We start from the raw sequence: 15,017 nt of genomic DNA, 5'->3' as shown, positions 1-15,017 counted from the left end.
GTTCTGAAATATTTTCTAATTAAATTCAGTGTTAGAAGAATTATAGAATTTTAAATTATAATACTTTTCATATAATTTGACATATTTTTCAGAGTTCTTTCATATATTAGATCTCATTTCATCCTGATGAAAATATTGAGTTAGATTAGTTTAGGTCAATATCACTAACCTCACTTAACAAATGAAGAAAACAGGCCAAGGCAGGTTAAATGATTTGCTGTAGATCATCTAGTGATCTAATAAAATACCAGGGTTTATAAGGAACCCACTGCTCGTTGAAGCCTCATAATTAACACTATAGAAAATTTAAATGGTAAACTTGAAATCAAAATCTGTTAGAATTAAAGACATGTTTTTATAGCGAAATTAGTTTTGTTTTTTTAACACATTCTAGGTATTTTCCTGTTTTTGTTGTATCTTTAGCCTCAATTCTGCACTGAATCTACAATCCATTTTGGCCCTGGCAGTAGGCATATGAAGTCATTGGTCATTAGATTGGTGTTCATGTCTATATAGAAACCACTTGCCTGGATTCAGCCTCTTTGCCTCTAGTTATTGAGACTTTGACCCTCTCTTTCCTGAACTTCCCACCTTAGTGAACCTTCCAGAACTGGATCCTAATAGCTAGAATACAGATCCCTTCCTGTCCTGTTAACACACGTCTTGTCATGGCACTGCATTGCAGTGTAGCCTTCAAAAAATGTTATTTAGAGAATTTAAGAGCTAAAACTACTTCATTGTACAATAAATTCAACTAGTTAATAATGAAAAATCAACTAGTGATTTTTTTCCCCCTACACTCTTACGAACAAGAGATAAATGACCACATAATAAGTTAGAAGCAAGCTTTTTCAAAAACCCGTTTGAAAGGGATGGTCCAAGTTTCTATCAAATTAACTCAAGAACCCACATCTTCATTTATAACGTTACAGCAGTTAACAGTGCAGTAGTCTCCTTCACACACACACGAAATTTAATCATGTTCACTATGTTGTATTTATCGAAGCAGAAAATCAAAATAATACATGCTAGGAATATTTGCATTTCAGTAGGATCAAAAGCATTGTGGTTAAGGCTCTCCTGACTAGAAACTTCCATTGAGTAAATGATCTTGCTCCCGGCATTCCCAGTTAACCATGGCTTTGTAGCCTCACTGAGGAATTAGCAGGCTGAATTCTCCGTTCTTACGTGGAGATCGAATCTCCCTCTCTCTCTCTATTCCTGTGGCCATAAAAGTTTCATGTTGGCTCAATCTGCATAAATAATCATAACTATAATATATATATATATTATATAACATAACTATATATATATATATATATATATATATATATATAACATAACTATAAATATAAGAAGGTCAATATGCCTAGGCTTATCATGCAGGAGCTTAATAGAAATTCCACATTTGCTTTTTGCATTGTGAGGAATAAAACAACGATTTTAATTTAAAACAATTTAATTTTACTTAATTTCCTCCTCCCCCTTAAATAATAGCAATAATTTCAGCTGTATTTCTAGGCGCTGGTTCCCCACAGAGGTATCAGGCAGTGTCAGTGGCCTAGCACAGAATGGTAAAGAGTACAGAACAGACTTTTCATGTCAGCCAGTCCTGGGTTCAGGTTGAAATTCTGTCACGTATTGTGTAATTTGGGGCAGATTTTATAACTTTATAGGGTTATTGTGAGAATTTATCCACTCAGCTTTCAGCTTATACTTACTAATGACTCTATTTTTGGGGGCCAGGGGATGTATCAACAACAACACAGATAAGATTTCTTGCTTCACAGAACCTAGAGTCAGCCAAAATTTTCTTAAAGAAAATTAAATGTCCTGAAGCTGTTAGCAAAGTTTCTGTCACATAATAAGCATTTAATAAATATTAATAGCATCATTATTAATTCTTCCCAACCCATAAAATGGATGGTTCCCCAGAAACTATAACAAACGTATGCAAAATTGGAAGGACACCTCCTTTTACCGGAGGAGCTCTCTGGTAGAGCAGTGGCAAGGGAGTTAGTTGGGCTAGTTATAATCCCTTGAAGCTATTTTCAGTAAAATGTAAAAGCGAACAACTGTGTAGGCAGAAATTTCTTGGACAGGAAACAAAAAGCCCTAACTTTTATAAAAGAAAAAAAACTAGACTTCTCCGCAATTAAAATTTTCTGCTCATCAAAAGACACCATTAAGAAAATGAATAAGCTATCCACAGACAAGGAAATAGCAAAGTATGGTTTTATTGCTACAGGGAAACAGAACTGCTTTGTTTCGTTTTTCAAAAAGATGATCATTAGGCAGTTTGCATAATTTGGGGACCAATTGCCCCACTGCTAAAAGGATTCTAATCACCCGTTTTCTAGTATTGGTGTAAGTATCCGTGGTAACTTAACAACCTATGATTTTCCTGTCTTAATCTGCCATCAACTTTTTTTTTTTTGCCTGAAGGAATCTTTGGAGTAACGTAACACCCTCATTTTATAACAAATCGGAAAAATATTAAAGATATCATGTGACTTGTTCAAAATCATTTAACTAGTCATTTCAGAACTTGAGCTAGACCTTATTAAATGGCCTTTCCACTACCTAATATCTACTTCTCTATTATTTTGCTTCAGAATCAGTCGGAGATGGTATGTGTGATTCATTTAGAATATGTGTTTGTTTTCTTCTCTCAGCTGGAGGAATTTTCTCACCTATCTATTTTAAAGGTGAAAACTATTACAAGATTATGTTCATGAGTCATTTTTGATTCTGAAAAATAGCTTTTTTGATAGTTGATACACATTTTAACCCTTAGTTTCAAGATGGTAAAGGAGCCGTTATAATTGAGGCCCCTACAGAACATCGTCTCAATACTGAGCTTTTTTTTTTTTTTTTTTTTTTTGGCTGGGTTGAGTCTTCGTTGCTGCGCGCACTTCTCTAGTTGCGGCTAGCGGGGGCTACTCTTTGTTGCGGTGCACGGGCTTCTCATTGCAGTGGCTTCTCTTGTGGAGCATGGGCTCTAGGTGCACGGGCTTAAGTAGTTGTGGCACGTGGGCTCAGAAGTTGTGGCTCACGGGCTCTAGAGCACAGGCTCGGTAGTTGTGGCGTACGGGCTTAGTTGCTCTGCGGCATGTGGGATCTTCCCGGACCAGGGCTCGAACCTGTGTCCCCTGCATTGGCAGGCGGATTCTTAACCACTGCGCCCCCAGGGAAGTCCCTCATATAATCTTAAACTGTATTTTTTTCTATCTTCTAGCACTTAGCATTCTGTTTTTCTTTGGTACTTATGAACCTTTAAACCTCTCACTATTTCAGAAACTATTTACATGAAACATCACACAACTACCCATTCTATTAATTATGTAAGTTTTTATTGTTGCCTCTAGAGAAGCAAACAGTGTCCTTTAGTGTCAATTGAGCTTTTAAAAGAACATTTTTTATAGTTAAAAATTAGATTATCATGTATCAATTTATTGTTGTTGTGTTCCAACTGTGTCAATTTATATTTATGAGATTTTTTTTGTCAACAATAGCAGTGGCAGCAATAATGACATGGGCCTTAGGGGTTTCAGAGCATTACTTTTTTTTGCTAAGTATGTGCCTGTACTTTTCCTTTTCAGTCATACTGAATTTTTAACGTATAGTAAGAAGCAACTATGTGAGGTAAGAAATGACAATTCCAGGGAAAAGAAAACATTCATTCACTGATTCAACAAATAGTTATTGAGTTCCTCCCACAGGCCAGGCATTGTGCTAAAGAAATTTCTTACTTTTTCCATTTCTTTCTTCTACTCTCTAGTGGAAATGATGAATAGTAGTTAAATTATATATTTTAGATATCTTTGTATGATACATGGGTTTAGGACAGCATAAGCCTTTGGTGGGTTAGAATTGGAATTATAAAAAGAAATAATTTGGTGAAATAATTATCTGGCTTTTGATTACAGTTTTAATTTTGCCCTTAAATACTTGGCATCACTTGCCCCTGAATTCTCTTCAGGATATTACTATTTTCTTCTCAGAACCAATAGTCCTTTTTCACTTCATTTTTGGAATCATCCAATAGTGTAATAAGGTTATTTCTGTAGGAAGTTGGGAATTCATTGAATATTTTAACTCTGATTGTAACCTCTTTAAAGTCGATGAACATGGCCCCTTAGATTTGAAGTGGTGAGGTAATCATTAAAAATTAGGCCCCAACCACTGGCATTCAAAATGGTTTTAAAATGTGATTTACTATATATACACTCGATTATGCACCAGGTAGCATAAAGTAAAATCTTGTTTCCTTCCTGCCTGAATGTTTTAAGTTCATCTGTCTGCTTTAGGTAGTAGTGGTACACTGTTGCCACACCAGTATTCACACACCTTGGGGAACCAAAACAAGAGTGAAGGCCAAACTGCCATGATTACTTTTAAGTAGCATTTGAGCCAAAATTTTATCAATTTTTTTTCTGCATTTATAAATTAGTATTTTCACAGCAATAAATCTGACTTGGAAAATCTTTTACATTCTAGGGTATTTTTTTAAATAAATTTACTTTTTTATTTTTTTATTTTTGGCTGTGTTGGGTCTTCGTTGCTGAGCGCGGGCTTTCTCTAGTTGTGGCGAGCGGAGGCTACTCTTCGTTGCACGCAGCTTCTCATTGCAGTGGCTTCTCTTGTTGCGGAGCACGGGCTCTAGGCGTGCAGGCTTCAGTAGTTGTGGCACGTGGGCTCAGTAGTTGTGGCTTGCGGGCTCTAGAGCTCAGGCTCAGTAGTTGTGGCGCACGGGCTTAGTTGCTCTGCAGCACGTGGGATCTTCCCGGACCAGGGCTCGAACCCGTGTCCCCTGCATTGGCAGGTGGATTCTTAACCGCTGCACCACCAGGGAAGCCCTCTAGGGTATTTTTTTTTTTTTTTTTTTTAATTTAGAAACTCAGCATTCTTTTTTTTTTTTTTTTTTTTTTAATATTTTTATTTATTTATTTATGGCTGTGTTGGGTCTTCGTTTCTGTGCGAGGGCTTTCTCTAGTTGTGGCAAGCGGGGGCCACTCTTCATCGCGATGCGCGGGCCTCTCACTATCACGGCCTCTCTTGTTGCAGAGCACAGGCTCCAGACGCGCAGGCTCAGTAATTGTGGCTCACGGGCCCAGTTGCTCCGCGGCATGTGGGATCTTCCCAGACCAGGGCTCGAACCCGTGTTCCCTGCATTGGCAGGCGGATTCTCAACCGCTGCGCCACCAGGGAAGCCCGATCTAGGGTATTTTTTGAACATAAAATGTTTTATATCTTTTCTTAGAGCTGACACATTTACTATGGTCCATAAAAGAATGTGTCTTAATTTTTCTCCAGTTATAAAGAGCCTGTTTTGGTTTGGTGCCCTGATATAAAATCCATGTCCTCTGCAGAGTATTAGTCATGGACCCCATTCTAGGATATGTTGCTCTCTATGGGACATGGTGAGGGTAGAAGTTTTGAAATGAAAAAAGAAGAATGACACCAGCCTTCATGATGCTTCTTCAGCAGGAGTATTTTGCTTAGTTGTAATGTTGTTGAACATTTTGTATTAAAGTATAATTTACATACAGCTCTTATTATACCATTCAGTCATTTTTGGCAAATATCAAGACATAGAACATTTTTCTCACCCCAGAAAATTCCCATGTACCCCTTCCCAGTCACCACCCACACTCTCCCCCTCCTCCTGACTTCCAGAAGCAGTCACTGATCTGATTTCTATTAGCATAGGCTACTTTTGTCTATTCTGGAATTTCATATAAATTAACATGTATTTTTTGTATTTGACTTCCTTCACTCAGCCTAGTAGTTTTGAGATCATCTGTCGAGTTTATCAGTAGATAGTGACTTTTTATTGCTAATGATGCTTTTTTTAAACAGGCAAAAAATAAGCAGATCTTCACTGAGTATCTTAGTTGAATCATGGCAGCAAACCTGTAGTAAGAATGGAGGGGACAAAATACCCTTAAATATTAATTTTTTTAAAAAATATTAATATTAAATAACTGCTCCTAACATTCAAACAACTCTCTCACCTTAGTTACGTGCATACTCTTTTGAGAGACTCTAAATTATTCTATTAAAAACAGAGATAATGGGCTAGTGCACTTCAGCAATTGCAATGGCCAAAGAATGGTTATTATTTATTTTACTTCACAGTTCTGCTTCGACCTCAGAAAGTAATGTGAAAAATAATTCCAAGTGAGGAGATACTTCTTATGATTTTATGCACTCTTAAAATTGTATAACGTAGTCCTTATGAATCAGTTATTATTGGAAACTCACATTGGTCCGTAGTTTTATACGTGGAAAGAGAGTGGATACAATGAAAGCAACATCCAGATTGCATTTTTGTTTTTCTGAAAGTTCTAACTGAATTTACCTAAATTTTGCCATTTGAAGCAAAGAGTAGTTGAGATTCTGAGGAGTGGCAATATATTTAAGGGAAGATAATATTGTTATTCTAGTGAGCCTTAGTAAATTGTGTACCAATAGATCGAAAGGAGGAAGTTTTACTATCTGCTGTTGTCTTTTTCAAGAGAATCCTATTCTTACCAAAGAGGGGTCTGAGTTTTGACGTAACTAAATAAAGGAGAGGCTTGAGCTGGCCTTTGGCTAGTCCATCCCAATCCATACCATGTCCACCTTTAAGATTCTAAAAGGAGGAGCTGCAGAACCACAAAGAGATCCAAGAACACTGAGGCACATACCAAGAGCATACCCAACAGGGCTTCTCTTAACTTTATGGGAAGGTAGTAAGTCATTTTCAATGTTTATACAACTATTCAGCAAGAGAAAGAGTAACCATATGGTACTACAATGCTGTATCAGTTCTATGGAAACAGACACTCAAAGGAAATATTTTGCCAGATTATTGAGAGAATATTAATAACATTTCAGAGTATTCCCATTCTCTGAATCCCTCTCATCTACTTATTTTCTCATTTCTTTTACCTTTCTGCCTGCCACTAAATACACATACTTTCCTTCTCCTCTCTGATAACTATTTTTCTCCTTATGGTTCCTAAATTATTGTACCACATTCATATTTCATTCTGATTATTCCAAAAATACTGAAATGAAACTCCCCTTTAACATGACCTACTTTAATGTAGAATTTGGCCTAAGTCTTACTTCTCACGAAAAGACAGTTACATTTAAATTACCAAGAGAATCTCGTCAGTGTAATTTAACCCATAAGGAGGATTTGAAGTGCTATCATACTCAGCTTCAAGGATATATGTTCTAAACTATGAAGACGATTAACTACTTTCAAGCAGTATGCATGAATTCTCTAAGCAGTTCATCATCCTTTTGGTTGTAGTAATTAATGTTAATTAACTGCCAATAATGTTTGTTGCCATGTGGAAACGTGAGGATATGGCCCTGGTTATCATTTGAGTATGTGTAATGACGTGAGTTTAATGTTCAAAGGGTAAAGAGGTCTTAGGTTGTGAAATAAAGAATTATAAGTCTGAGTTCCCAGTGAGTACACGCAGCTTGAAGAGTTTTGAAAAGTCCAACTTAGCAGAAATGAAAGCTGATAGTAAATCATCTTTCCTCCACCTGTGTATTTATGCTTCTGGCTAATAAAAATTAGATTTTTCCTTCCTAATTTTGGAATGAATAATGTTTTTGCTTCTCAGTCAAAATGTTCTAATCAATAGTGCTGTTTTTATTAACATGTACAGCAGTTTAGAGATTCAAACTTGATATCGTTACCATTTAGTGTTTTTTACTGATGTGATTTAAAACCATAACTCTAATTTTTACAAGAAATCATTTCTTTCACCTTTCTCTCTTTGAAAGTGGGAATGAGGGCATGAGTTGTACTTAACTGGTAAGACCTATTCTTTTTTTTTTTTAACTTTTGGGTTTATTTATTTATTTATGGCTGTGTTGGGTCTTCGTTTCTGTGCGAGGGCTTTCTCTAGTTGCGGCAAGTGGGGACCACTCTTCATCGCGGTGCGCGGGCCTCTCACTATCGCGGCCTCTCTTGTTGCGGAGCACAGGCTCCAGACGCGCAGGCTCAGTAATTGTGGCTCACGGGCCCAGTTGCTCCGCGGCATGTGGGATCTTCCTGGACCAGGGCTCGAACCCGTGTCCCCAGCATTGGCAGGCAGACTCTCAACCACTGCGCCACCAGGGAAGCCCAAGACCTATTCTTTAGAGGACAAGTTCAGGTAAAGTAGTGGGAGTAGGAGCAAGCTCTTAGCTGCTAATCGTGCTGACGACATAACATATTGTAATATCCACCCTATATTGACATAAGTTAAGTAGATTTATTTAGGATTTAAAAGGCTTTACATGGTGTTGCTGCAAAAGGAGGCCTAATGATGGTTTAAAGAAAACTTTTAATACTCACAGTTGTTCAAGTGTTCCAGAATATTAAACTTTACAAGGTTATTCTTTTTTCTTAAAAATAAAATATATTTTGATTACCTTACAGATTCCCATCATATCAGAGGAGGAACCAGTTAGCACAACATAGAATTTTAGAGCTGGAAAAGACTTTGATATCTAGTTTAATCTCACCATTCACCTAGTTCACTAAAATCTCTACCTTCTCAAGGATCTTAACTTTCCTGCGCTTATTTCCAAAACATTGAAGAACACTAGTCCCCAGTTCCTTTCGCCCTATCTGTGTAACTGTCTTTCCACTCCCTTCTGATATTCTCCATAGTCATGATAATGATTGCAGCTGGGAGGATTATTTCCTTGGTTCTTTGTGCCTGAATTAGCTTAAGGATAGTCTATTGTACATAAAAGTACAACTTCTCATTTAAATATTTGACAAAAGGCAAGGTGAATCATTCAAAGTGTTAGGAGTAGTTGTAGTAACAGCCGCGTCATCGATACTCTGGAGGGCATGTACAATATGGGCTTTGCCATCGTGCATAATGCTACCTACCTTCCTGTAATAGAGAAGACGCAAGAGTGGACAAGCACAGCTTTTCAGTTGGGCGGTGGAGTTGAAGTTCTTTGTTCTGTTTTCTCAATCTCATTTCTCTTTCATTAAGTCAACAAATATTTATTTTGCATACAGCATGAGCTAGATAGTCGGCTAGGTCTAGATGTACAGCAGACAAGATCCAGTCTTCGGCCTCAGAGAGTGTATGGTATAGATAAATAGAATAGGACAACTGCCTTTGGATTGGAGAAGATATATCTGTGTAGTTCTACCACTGCTCAAGCAATTTATTAACTTTACCTTCCTCATAGCGATACAATGAGAAGTCACTGTTATAACCGATTGTGAGGCATTTGGGAATGAAAAGTGCTATAAAAGAGCTGAATAATAGAAAGCAAGATTAATTATATGATAGGAACGGTCCTCATCAGTATATTCAATACTTACGTCATCACTATAGCAGTGCTACCAGGGAAAAGCTCAATTAGGTAAATACAACTGCCTAGCTTTTGCAAAATCAAGAAAAAAAATCTGTGTGTTGTAGCAAGAAAGATTGTGGAATCATATTATTTTGGGTATTACATGAGCTAATATATAGTTGGAATATCATATATAATGTGGAGTTTCTACACGTCTGTAGTTTCTATTAAGAATATTATACATTTCAGTGTTATTTGAAGTATTTCTCTAGTTATTGTTAAATGCTACCACTATCCAAGACTATTACTTACCAATAAGAGATTATATTCTCATATTCGAAAACTACAAGAAGGCTCTTTAAATTATATAGGAAGGATATCTGTCCTTTCTGTGACTAACCTATTATATGTTGGGTTTGGGGGAGTTGTCATCAGCGATTTATCATGCCTGATCCTTTCTGATTTTACTTGTTTTTAAAGTTTGTTACTTCTCTCAGAGGACTAGGATACCAATTTTTATATCCCGTTCTATATCCTCAGAAGGTAAAGAATTTATAGAATTGGGCATTTCTTTCATATGCTTTTATGTGGTCATTTTTACACCCAAGGGAGAGTCTCAAACTGTAGAAAAAAGAAGGGGTCCTTTTTTGCTAGTCATTTAATATTCCATGACTATGAACTAATCCTAATGTTAACATAAGTTATTGTGTGTTTTTACCAGCATTTTTCACCCTAATTAAATGAGACACTACACCACACTGTTTAGCCTGTGGCATAACAAAAAAGACAGGTGAGCTGTCATTGAGAATCATGATCCTACGTTCTCTCTCTCCTCTGAATAATAAAATTTTTTTTGGTCTCAGTTTAGAATGCGACACCTCCCTAGTTTAACTTCATCACATTCAAGCAACAAAACTATTAAAATTCTAACCTAACGTGGGTACCATCTATTTTAAAATATATATTAATATAATTATTACATGGTAAAGGGATCTTCTGTTTGTTTTTTTGTTTGTTTGTTTGTTTGTGTCTTTCCCTGATTTACCAAATTTAATAATATGGAGAGCTTCCACCACAGCTGCTTATTATTTGTTCCATATGTTGATGCTTTTGTCTCTAATGTCCTTTTGTCCTTATTATATTACGTCTATACATTTCCATTTCACATTTCGATTTAGAATAAAGAGATAGAAGCATGAAAATTAATTACCCATGCATCAAACATTTTTGCTGTGCTTAACAGGAACGAACACTTAAGACTAGAAACCTTAATGTTTAATACTGTCTTCAAAACTCAGCTGTTGCATATATTGTCACTTCAGCAATGGAAGAAACTGAGTATAATATGTAATCAGATAAAAACAGGATAACTATGTTTAAAAAAAAGCATATGATGTCTGTGCATTGCAGGGCAGGGTGTTACTAAAATTTGCCTAGATAATCTCTCATGATATTTTCAGATTTTATGGGAATGCTTTGGCTATACTTGGATTTGAATCTTCATAATGACAAAGGTTCTTAATAGTTATTTTTTTAAAACACACTATACTGTTTTTAGAAAGTTATAATTCATCTTCCTGCTTATATTTGTGCTAAGTTTGTACTATACTATTAAAAAGAAAGGTAAATTTATATATACTTAGACTTTGAAAAGTAGACTCATGTACATTTTTAAAAATTTTTGGTAACTTGTGGCACTTTGGTAAAGGAATGTGCAATTATAAAAGTTTATGCCATTTTAATTTTTTTTAATTCCCAGGAATTACTCTTACTAGGCTTTAGATTCAAAACCAAACCCAATTTTAAGATCAGCACTTTTTTCCTACTGGTAGTTCCTGTTTTTCCAATGATATGGAACATAAACTAATTTTTGCAATGCGTTTTACCTTTCCTCCTCCATTCTAATCTCAAGAAACTTTAAATTTAAGGAACATTTTAAATTAATCCAGTGGTAATTAGAAAAGCATTTTAGATGTCATGGCCATTTAATCTGGTGCCTGACTTTAGTAATTTTCTGATAAAATTAACTAAATTCCTGAAAAAGAATATTCAAACATTTTAATTTGTTTTCATTGGTTGTAACCAATTGAGTAGTTGATGTCCATACAGTCATAATTTATCTTAAAATCTGCAGCTGCCAAGAGAACTAAGGACACAGCTGTGCTTAAAATACCCCCATATCCTCCAAAGAGAAATCACAAGAAGAAATAGAATTCTGTATGATATGGCTATTCTATATACTTCGATTAGGTTACCAGTATTTTACTGTGATACGTCCATGGGTATTAGAAGCAAAATGAAAATAAATATAAATGCTTTAATATTAGATATTGGCATCAATATAGATTATGCATAAGGTATTGCAATAAAAATATTAATTGTGCCTGTATTTGAAGAATTTATGTTAGATTTTCTGTGGCCTTTTTCATTCAAGGCTGCACAATCATTTTAAATGTAAACACAACAGAATATATGTATGAATGAAATGATGACCCTGTTTGCCATGGGATTAAATATTCTGTTGAATTTTGGGGGGCACTGGCTGTTGTATATTATGACATAAACTTAGATTGTTCACAAGCAATATGTGTGTCTTATGTACAAATCACAGCATTTAGAAATTATACATCTTCCTTTTCCTCACAAAATGAATTCAGAATTTGTAATTCAAATTTTATCGTTTTAAGCTGCTAATTATTAAAAATACCTAATATGGATCAAAAGAGTAAATGAAATAAGGACTATGAAAGAATGCTAATTAATAGCATAACCCCATATCAAACTTCTGATAACTTTAAGTTTCTTATAAAGCCTTAAAATATTTTAGTGAAAAATTAATTACTTGGAAATGAAGGCACTTTATTACCTTGAACTAAGCTATTTGTCTGTATAGAACTTGTCTAAAATCCCATAAAATATTCTTTATCCTTTTATAAATTTATCCAACTTATGTGTTTTTCTAAACGTTCTTATAATTAAATGTAATAATTCAAACTATTTTAACTTAACAGAAAATTGTATTACGTAATACAACCAATGAACAATACAGAAAAAAAACTCAAGCGTAACAAAAGTGTTTGTGATAATGGCAAAACTGTTAGTCTAAGTTAGTCTACAATCATTTGAGGTTAAAATGTTGTAAAATTTGAAGGCTTTTTCACTGAACAATTTTTAGACAGCTTTTATTTTTTAAATCTTATTTTTAATTGGTACTACCTTGTTTTGAAATGTTGATCAAAGATAAGGTCAATCAAAACTATTAAGCCAGCCTGTCATTACTCAATTTTGTTTTAGCTGAGGTTTTTTTTTAATGTAACCCTAAAACATTAAGAAATAAGTGTTGCTTCTTCTATGCTCAAGTCAGCCATGCCTGGAGAATTATCAAATTTAAATCAGTAATGTGGATGCGCTGCTGTGTATACCTGTTTCCTCTTCAGAAAATTAGTACTTGATTTAAACAACAGATTTGGTTCAACAGAAAAAAAAATAGGATTTTTTTTCAAAAGTTAAATTTTTTTCTCAAATTACACCTTACATCTCTCTGACATTTATAAGGATAGGCTAACTTGTGTCCAAAAATGTTTTTCAACAGAAGAATATTTCAAAGCAAAACAAACTTTGCGCTTTTTTTGTTTGTTTGTTTGGGGGCAGTTTACTTAAGAAAAAAAACCACTTTTCTATAATTTTACTTATTTTTAATTCTTTCTCTCTAGTGGCCATTTTCCTATCATTACTCGTAAATGTTTTGCTAAATGTAAATGCTGCTTCATAGATGTAGTCATCACTACATGGTACAGAAAGGAGTCAAGTTTATTAGAAGTCTACTCTTACCAAGGAGAAACTAAAGATAAATTCCATGTCAGTTCTTTGGTTTGTTTCTTTGTTTTCCTTTTTAAGTAAGATATATTAACCCAAAGGTGTGTTAATGTCATGGCATGAGCAATCTTAAATGTAGATCTATTGAGTATTTTGTGATGCTGAGTAACAGACTTTTCTCAAATCTCTGTGATGCTAGCTATTTTCCTTAGAAGGTTTTTGTTTAATGTTAGATTGTTGTTCTGAAAGATGTTGGTCCTAGTGGGATTTTTAAAAACTGGGAAAACCAATAAATGCATGTGTTACAAGTATAGAAATAGTGAATTGTAAACTTACCATATAGTACTGATTCTATTTTCAAAAATGTTTTTGCTGTTAAATATATACAACATAAAATTGCTGCCATACTGTAATTGAGTACTTTTTCCTAAATGACCCTGTTATCACTATTCCAGAATTAGAAGTTGGGCAGATATATGATTGATTCATGTGTCTGCATAGATGCTTCAAGGTATATTCTTCTCTTGGGGAGTAAAAATATATTTTCCTTGGCATCAATGCACTGAGATCTGAATATACCTATATCTATTCTTATTGCACATTTCTTATACAGTATCTTCAAATACGCCAAAATTGGCCTAGACGTGACTTAAAATTGAGGGTTTGTTACATGTTTTCTAACAGAAAGGTTTTCAATGAAACAGAAAGGTATTCATTATAGGTTTGTACTGTGAAAATAGTGAAACTCCCTTTAAAATTTCATATATGCTAAATTTAAATTAATATTTTTTCTTTAGCTCACAAATTACCCTAAATCCAGAGGGGATATCCACCCTTTTCACTGTTGTCAAATCCAGCATAAGGAACAGCCCTATGACACTACAAAAACAGTTGAGGAATAAGGAATAAGTCTCTTATGTCACACTTCAGAATAAAGGCATTCAGTGAAAGAAATGAACCGAAGTTCATCGTGCATGCAAGGCTTCTGTTCTTGACATTCCTCCGCGGAAGGGAAGACAAGTGTCAACACCACTGGCATCATTTTCAAACCGATCTTATGTGGAATATCTTCCACCACACTGGAGTACTTCTTGACTCGATCAGGTTTTTTTTTTGTTTTGTTTTGTTCTGTTTTAATTCATCAAGCCTTTCCGTTTTCAAAAAACCATTCGTCAGCATTGAGGTAGAAGGACATAGATTTGAAAATACTTTCTTAAGAGATCATGTAACTATATAACTCTGAATTTAAAAACTGAGGAGGAGGGATCATTTCAACCCACCGCCTCTTACACGAAACATGTTTTTAAATCTGTAACTGCTTTAGTGTTAACAGGGTACAAAGTGTTTTTTGTCCTGTATTGTACTTAAAAGGTTCTCATTGATTGGTGATTGTATTGTACTGTATGAAAACAAGTCATCAATTGCCTTGTATTGTTTATAATAGACCATACCATGTACTACTTCAGTTTTCATGTCCCAGATTTTTCAGTGATGCATGTTAACAGTTAGGTCCTAAAATTCTGTGGTGCTAATTCTTCCATATCCAATGGTGCTTTTGCGGACGCTAACTGCACACATGCTGAACAAAGCTTCACGTTTAAAACTTTCCTCCCTTCCTCTGTTTATATAAAGTACAATGAAATAACTTGAATTTGTCTCAAAGTATCACTGACAATCTAATAAACTGGTTTATATGTGTGATTAGTTTGTATTCTCGATTATTTTTCAGAAAGCAGATTAGTTCTGCTGGGCCCTCATATCAACCAAAAGTAGACCTTTTGTAGTGTTTATTTTGTTATTTGTGCCCAAAATTTATGGTATCTTTAGGAATTGAAATCCAGTTGGCCTGGCTTCTAAAATCAAGTTCAGATCAGATCTATAAAAACTAG

The 15,017-nt window shown here is 34.9% G+C and overlaps 1 protein-coding gene across 1 annotated transcript in view; it reads left to right on the top strand.

The window, feature by feature from the left end:
• PURG (purine rich element binding protein G) overlaps positions 1–14,810 on the top strand; it is a 34,805-nt gene extending 19,995 nt beyond the window's left edge. Inside the window, exon 3 of the mRNA XM_068532025.1 lies at positions 13,926–14,810. Within this exon, the coding sequence (XP_068388126.1) occupies positions 13,926–14,030 (105 nt within the window). The 3' untranslated portion in view covers positions 14,031–14,810. The remainder of the gene's footprint in view (positions 1–13,925) is intronic.
• Positions 14,811–15,017: the final 207 nt, after the last annotated feature.

The sequence above is a fragment of the Eschrichtius robustus genome, chromosome 21 (assembly GCF_028021215.1).
Source record: "Eschrichtius robustus isolate mEscRob2 chromosome 21, mEscRob2.pri, whole genome shotgun sequence".
Classification (NCBI taxonomy): domain Eukaryota; kingdom Metazoa; phylum Chordata; class Mammalia; order Artiodactyla; family Eschrichtiidae; genus Eschrichtius; species Eschrichtius robustus.
Note: the sequence above shows the minus strand (reverse complement) of the source record. Positions and strands in the feature narration are given on the sequence as shown.